Source organism: Heterocephalus glaber, unplaced genomic scaffold, assembly GCF_053883595.1.
Source record: "Heterocephalus glaber isolate CG9 unplaced genomic scaffold, H.glaber_assembly_v1.0 deba00001600, whole genome shotgun sequence".
Lineage (NCBI taxonomy): Eukaryota > Metazoa > Chordata > Mammalia > Rodentia > Bathyergidae > Heterocephalus > Heterocephalus glaber.
In genome coordinates, this window is record NW_028258372.1 from 42,411,132 (window position 1) to 42,418,746 (window position 7,615).

The 7,615-nt window shown below is 41.2% G+C and overlaps 1 protein-coding gene across 2 annotated transcripts; it reads left to right on the forward strand.

Annotated features, from left to right (window-relative positions):
* The first annotated feature begins 360 nt into the window (after positions 1-360).
* Positions 361-3,217, forward strand: Il20 (interleukin 20). 2 transcript variants are annotated; one of them, XM_004862281.3, is made up of 5 exons: positions 361-519; positions 793-858; positions 966-1,118; positions 1,903-1,977; positions 2,590-3,217. In XM_004862281.3, the coding sequence occupies exons 1-5, from the start codon at positions 361-363 to the stop codon at positions 2,665-2,667; spliced, it is 531 nt and encodes a 176-aa protein (XP_004862338.1). In that variant the 3' UTR covers positions 2,668-3,217. The 2 variants fall into 2 exon arrangements, with proteins under 2 accessions (XP_004862338.1, XP_087050128.1); XM_087194002.1 differs by lacking the exon at positions 1,903-1,977.
* Positions 3,218-7,615: the final 4,398 nt, after the last annotated feature.

Here is a 7,615-nt window from a genome sequence, read left to right on the forward strand (position 1 = left end):
TTGACATTTCCCCTAAAATGTCATCCTCTGTCTATTCACCTCAGCTACCTGCTGCTCCAGGCCGTGCCTGCTCCGCAGTGACGGTGCAGCCAGGAGAGGGACATTATAAAGGAGCGAGACCCGGGCTACCGACCTGGACTCAGCCCGCACAGACGTCTGAGGGTTTCTCTGTGCAGGAGTTTCTGGCAGTTTATTAGTGAGTTGTGTGAAAGGGCTGCACTGTTTGGAGCCAGATGAGGCTCTTTTGTTTGTCCCCAGTGGCTGGATTGGTTTCCTAAAGATGATGTATGGAATCAGTAAGTCATGTTCTTTCCTTTGGTTCTTTCCCAGCTCCTGTGGTCTCCTGATTCCCGGAGAAAGATGAAAACCTCTGGTCTTGCCTTCGGCCTTCTCTCTGCCACATTTTATCTCCTCTGGACTCCTTCATCTGGGCTCAAGATTCTCCATTTGGGAAGCTGTGTGATTGTCACAAACCTCCAGGAAATACAAAGTGAATTTTCTGAGATCCGGGACAGTGTGGTACGTGAGGGAAACACCTTCCTCTTCTCCCCTTCTTGTCTGTCTCTCCTTCCCAGGCATCCCTGACAGTGTGATTATGCAAAAAGGCAGGCTGGGGACTCCTTGCCATGATGATGCATTCCGGGGAAATATCTATAGCTCATCATTTAAAAGTGCTTCGGAAAGGGATGCCTCCCACCAGGCCTAGCAGGGAGGGGACGAGAGGTCTTGATGTCCCATACCATGGCAGCAGGCACTGACCTGCCCCTCTTTGCCTTTCCTCCTTCTGTTTAGCAAGCCAGTGACAAAAACATTGACTTCAGAATCTTAAGGAACACCGGATCTTTGCAAGACACAGAGGTATGTGCTTGGCCCCCTGTGAGCTCCGGGAGGAAGCATGAAGGCCGGCATCTCTGTCACCTGGGCCTTGTCCTGCCTCCTCCCAGCAACACTGATCTTCTTTGTAGCCTTCAGACCGGTGTTGCCTCCTCCGCCACTTACTGAGACTCTACCTGGACAGAGTATTCAAAAACTACCAGACCTCTGATTACCACACACTCCGGAAGCTCAGCAGTCTGGCGAATTCCTTTCTTACTATGAAAAAGGACCTCCAGCTCTGTGTGAGTGAAGGTCTTGGGTAACAACATCCATCTTAGCACATAGCTTCAATGACTTAGCAACCCAGCTTTCTTTCCCAGCCCTTATAGTGAAGGATGGAGAAACTGAGTCCAAGAGTCTAATAATCTGTGTTGAGTCACGTGATAAGGTACAGTGGTACCTCAGTTCATGAACTTAATTTGTTCCACGATTCTGGTTGCAACCAGTTGCAAGACTTTTGAGTATATGCTGTTTGCAAAAAGTACTTTGCACAGTTTAAAGAACTATAAATGTTAACAATTTAGGTAGGTATTTAATGTTCATGATAATTATCTGTTATTCATGAAATCCCCCTTTGCTCTAGGTGAGGTGTCCTACAGTGTACTAGTTAGTGTATCTTGTGTTCAGGCAGCCAATCACAGGCCACTGGGCTTGGTCTCAGAATACAGGCTGAACAGGGTCTGGGAATCTAATTCTGTCTTCCCAAGGGCTCAGAATTGCTCTGGGATGGACAAGGTAAGAGGTGGGCTGGGCACGCCAGGTGGGGCACAGGGGTTACAAACTCCTTCAGCATTGCCTCTTTCTAAAAAGCTGTGATCAGCTCTGTAGTTGAGGCTGAAAAGCTAGTTTCCTTTTCTAGCTAATGATTAATTTAATAATTCTAAATAAGGTTGGAAAGGATTTTTCTACAGGAATGAGCATTCATAGGATTGTGGGTGAAACAGAATTCTCACTTGCTCATGTCTCTGGGAAGGACAGAAAACCCAAATGTTAAATAAATTCTATCATTCTTTGGGTCCTTTTCAGCATGCCTACATGACGTGCCATTGCGGGGAGGAAGCAACGGAGAAATACAGGCAGATTCTGAGTCACTTTGAACAGGTATAACCTTTTTGGCATTGATGGGGATGGGTGTGGTTTTAGACCTGAGATCACAGATGAGTGGGATGGATGCTGGTGCTGGGAGATACCCTGTGGCCCTCAGTTTAACCTAGGGGGTGGAAGAGTGCGCTCTGCCCAACGCTGCAAGGATGGGAAGGGAACAGGCTTGCCACAAGTCCACCAAGTCACGCCAGAGACAACTGTGTCTTCCCGCGGCACAAATGACAGGCGATCACTTTTTCTTCATTCACAAATTTATGCATTCCTTCAAAAGCATGCATCCAACGCCCGTGGCATGCTGCTGCTCACCTCAGCACTCTGGCACCTTCCAGGAAGCTGAGTTCGCTCCTCATTGACTCCTCCTTCTCTAAGACTCAGCCTCAGTCTCAGCGCCCTCTCTAGCAAGGTCCTGGCTGCTGCTTTCAGAGTTGGGTGCCTGTCCTGCCATCCTGTGGGGACTCCATCCTTTCCTCGATGCCCCGAATTTCAGCTGGGTGCTTCTTCTGCCTGCCACCCTTGCCCATCTGGGAATTTCCCAAGTACCAGGGGATAAACCTGAGAGCAAATGTGTCTTGACGGTTTTCTAAGCACATGCATATGTATCTCTTTCAGCTGGAGCCTCAGGCAGCAGCAGTGAAGGTTTTGGGGGAACTAGACATTCTTCTGCGATGGATGGATGAGGCAGAATAGAGGGAAAGCCAGGCTGCTGAGAAGACTCCCGAGCAAGAGTCCCAGTCCTCAGTATCCTAGGAACGTGACTGAAACCACCACCTCTGCACCATGAATTAATTCAGTGCTGGTCACAGTGTATATTATTTATTCTTTCTTTCCTTACCTAGTTGTCTTTAAGGGCCCCCGATCTCAATTTAGACCATATCTTTATAAGATTTTTTAGAACATCTGACATTGGATATATTTATTAATTGAGATATTTATTTATTTTTGCTGTTGAACTTATTTATTTTTATACTTGAACAAGAGACTATTAAAAAACCCTCACAGATTATATTTATAACCTGACCAGAAGAGGTGATGCGTTTTTATACAGTAAACAAATTCTAGAAGAGCGGCTAGTCATTTTTATTAAATTAGAGGCAGACATACCTGTCACCAAGGCTCTGTGAGATATTTAAAATTAAACTAATGACTACTTATTGTGAGTTATGGATGAAGATGTTCTCATAGGAATTTACAGACCTTTCTTGGAATTATCGAGTTCCCCAACCCAGCGCCCAAGCGATATAGCCAACATGCATTTATACAAATAAAGTTTCCTTTGCACAATATCTGCTTGGAGTTTGCAAATGCTTCCAGAGAGTAATGATGTTGAGGCTGAGACCGAACCCTCTTGTTCTCTGGGAAGCCTCGGGTGGGAGCTGGGGCCTTCTCTCTCCTGTTGGCTCGTGGGCAGCTCTACCCCGAACCACTCGCCGCTCTGACTCCACAGCTGCCCTCAGTGTGCAGGGACTAGGGCTGAGGGAGGGGCTCCGGCCATTCCTGCTTTTGTCTCCTTGGCTGGGAGCTGGGCTCTCTCGGCAGTGCATGTTTCTTCTCACCCTGGTTCCCACCCTCTTGCATCAGGAGTCTGGACTGTAACCTCTATTCTAAGGCTTAAGAACACACCAGTGTACGGTGCGCTTCCCCCTGTTGTCCCCCTCTTTTGATCCCCTCCCATTGTGGATTCTGTCCAGTTCCAGAGGCTAAGTTACTGCCGGATCAAGCCTCCGTCTTCATGTTCAACTATTACGTCAATGCATCTTACCTAGGCCTTCTTCACGTTGGCTTCCCTGGACTTCCAGGAGCCGGAAGTTCTGACCTGGCCTGGGTTGCTTCTTGGTTCCCGGCATTTCTGTTGTCTTTAATATCTGCTCCCTCTCTTTAACCTTGGCCCCAATATGCTTTCAGTGACTTCACTGGGTTTTCCCCCTCAATACACAACTTGTCTTTTCAACAGAAATAATTGAGAAATACTGAGAAATATAAAGAAGAACATTAGAATTACCCATAACCTCACGACTCATAAATAACTACTTTTAAACATCTGTGTATATTTTTCCAGACCTTTTCTGTTGGGTTGAAATCACGACTCAGTTCTTATTGGCAAAGCAAGTTAGGGTTTAAAAGCTGAAGTTCTTAGAATTTAGCTTCTTCTTCAGGAAAGTAGAATGATGCTAATGTCTACTTTTCAGGTGATGGGTTTTTTTAAAAAGCATTTTTTCTTCCTCTGTTCCTAACCCCTTTATTATCATCCATTTTCTATTGGATTTTCACCCCTTACCAACCACCCCTCTTCTACCGGATTTTCAGTTGCCTGCCTCCTGGTTCTGATCTGACTATCAGACGTATAATTCAGCTGTGACTCTCCAGGAATAAGAGTTGAGAAGCCAACTGCATTGAGCTCAGTGTTAAGACTCAGAACCATCACCTCCCAGAGGGGTTAGGTGGCAGGGAGGACGCTGGTTTACCTGACAAGGGTGTGAGTCCTCCAGAAGGGCACAGGCGAAGTTCACTCCGGGAGCTGAAGGCGAAGCTTCTCCTGTTGTTTCCTCAAGAGCACTTTGCCTCTTCTGCAGTCTGGACCTTGGGGACTCTCGATCCCTGGGGGCTCCCTGTTGACATTGGTTTGTCACCTGTCTACTCCTCTCCTCTGCAGGACTCATCTCCTCCAAATCACGTGTCTCTTCTCTGCCTGACTTATCTAGTAATAATGGTGGGAAATTCAACAACAGACAGGTAAACCAGATTGGGGGTTAAGTGAAAACTTCCGACCACAGTTCGGTCACCTGTCCCTGTCTTCAGCCTCACTCTGCAGTTTCAGACTGTATGAGTCAGACTGCCCAGTCTCAAAATAATAAGTGAAAAATTCCAGAAATAATTCATAATTTTCAAATAACTTTTACTACCATATACAGTTAAAATTTGTTCTATGTTATCATTGGTTATTGTTAATCTCTTACTGTGTCTGATTTGTACATTAAGCTGTATCATGAGTATGTATATACAGGAAAAAATACAGCCCACAGTCTGCCCTCTGCGTGTGGGTGGTCTGCATCCACACATCCCATGGTGTGGATCCAAAAAATTGGGGGAAACAGTGAATCTGTACTGAACATGTACAGACTTTTTATTTCATCCTTCCCTAAACAGTACAGTATCACAACTATTTATGGAGCAATCACATTGTGTTAGGTATTGTACGAGATGATTTAAAGTACATGGCTGTGTATAGGTTATATGCTAACACTGAGCCATTTTACACAAGGGACTTGAGCAGCCATGGATTTTGGAAACCTCATGGGGGAAAGGGACCCTGAAACTAACCCTCCAAAGATACTGAGGGATGCTGCATACAAACCATAGTTCAGCGCTACGCTGAAGTTTCACCCATCTATGGAGAGTTTGGAAAATGTCCTTGAAGGCTAAGGAGGGCGGGTACTGTATATGTGCTGTCAAAGTAAGCATGAGGGGGCCACTGTAAAAGCAGTTGTCATTTATCAATTACTTATCATGTGGCAGGAACGGTAATGAGAGTTTCATATACATTATGTTATCTAAGCTTTAAAACAGCCCTGTGAGGTTAGTAATATTATTACTTGATAAGGTGATAATGTGCCCAGAATGGTAAGTAATTTTTTAAAAAATTTATATTAAATGTTTTATTTAAAGGCTGAAAATGTGAAAAAAGAAGAACACAACACAGATTACATTATGATGACCAAGGCAGTGTTCTACATGACAGAAATCAAAACAAAACAAATTTATACAGTAAATATACCAGCGCTGAACACAGTACTTGAAATTTAACCCAAGCTACATATACCTAAAATGATCTGACTACAGGATTATGCAAAATAAACTTTTTTAGAACATCAGAATGTCAACCATTCTGACTATAAACTGACTTGTTCCCCTAAAGAGTATTTTGAGACAATTTCTACATGACATGAAAAGAACCGACATAACACTTAAATACTACTTAAATAAGTACTTAAATAAATACTTAAATAAGTACTACTTAAATAAGTGTTTTCAACTTTCAAATAGTTGAAAACATATTTGTAATGCAGTTCTCTATAAAATACACAGTTAATCTTATTACTTAAAAAACTGAAAAGCAAAAGACCACCATGAATAATGGTGAAGACCTCATCAAAGAAAAATGCTCATCATTTGGATATCATTGGCAGAAAACTGATAAGATTTTGTTGAGGGGAGCAAGGAAGGTATCTAATGAAGTCATTCATGTAAAATTTGTTCAAAAATGTTCATAAAGTTGTAAATTTCTGCTTGTAACTTCTTAAAATATTATATCATGGACACACTTTCTACTATTTAACTGGAGGACAAAAGAATATCTTGAGAAAAGCGTTTCTCAAAATGAGGTTCAAAAGCCCCCAAAAATTCTAATGTGGGCTCAGTAATAAACATGTTAAACAAACACCCTGTGTGATTATTCTATATTCTGAATGCCCTATGGAAAAGAGCAACACTTAAAAGGAAGATCATAAACATATTTCTGACATGTTAGAATTCTCTATAAGTTTATGTTGTGAATACTGCTTTTTGTTTTAAAACAAGTGCCAGGCATTAAGAGAAACATACATGCCTCTGAAATGAACATGTGAATGTCTATAAACATTTTCCTTTGATGTTTTCATTAGTTTCAAACTAAATTAAATGAAGAAAAGACAATACATGACTACAAGGTTTGGAAAAGTAATATTTCTCATGAAATGGGGCAACCGAAAAAGATTAAAAGATAATTATCAAATGTTTACAAATTTCAAACTGTTCTAAATTTAAAACTAGATCATTAACTAAAATTAAATTAAACTAAGATTGTACCATTATAACTTCTTTACATTTATATGATGATGGTTACCTTTCAAATCCTTGGCATAAAAATGATACTAAAACAGAAGGATGATATATAGCATCCTAATTTTACTTAACGATCTAGTTTTAAATTTAGAATGATTTAAAATTTGTAAACATTTAAGAAATCATCTCCTAACCATTTTCAGATGCCCCATTTCATGAAAACTTACCTTTCCAAAGCTTGCAGTCATACATTGTATTTTCTTCATATAAAAAAGATACAAGTATATGTGTTTTTATTCAAAACTGTTGCTATTTTTTGGATTTTCCTGAAAACTACATAAACTGAGCCCAAAAGGTACAGGTAATGTGGTTGGAGAGAAACTAGCATAGTAAGGTATTTTACTGAAAAGACAAATTGTTTTCTTGTATCATAAGTAAAAAGAAAAAATATGAGGCATTATGTCTAACTCAACAAATGGAATGCATATACAAATGCGGTTAACAAGTGATTGCCTCATTGTTATTTAAATTAGTTCATAAAAATCTAATCTATGAACAAAAAATTCCATATTCTCTACTATAGACTGTAAGAATGAAGTATTACATGTAAAAATAACTTCAAAACAATAAATTAAAATTAGCTTCCATACAATTCTGAAATGGTTAATTCTATCCAGGCTGGTAATGAGTTTTTCCAAGCATTAAATGGCAACATAAGCAAAATGCATAGTTGAAAAATGAGGATCAGACCCATTCTTCATACATCATAAGATGATGGATATAGTAAAAAACCTGCAAATGGATAGCCATCAAGCTC

Coding starts and splice junctions, on each gene's coding strand:
- Il20 (XM_004862281.3), top strand. CDS start 361: ATGAAAACCTCTGGTCTTGCCTTCGGCCTTCTCTCTGCCACATTTTAT. Junction 1,119..1,902: donor AAAAGGACCTCCAGCTCTGT/GTGAGTGAAGGT, acceptor GGTCCTTTTCAG/CATGCCTACATGACGTGCCA. Junction 1,978..2,589: donor TTCTGAGTCACTTTGAACAG/GTATAACCTTTT, acceptor TATCTCTTTCAG/CTGGAGCCTCAGGCAGCAGC.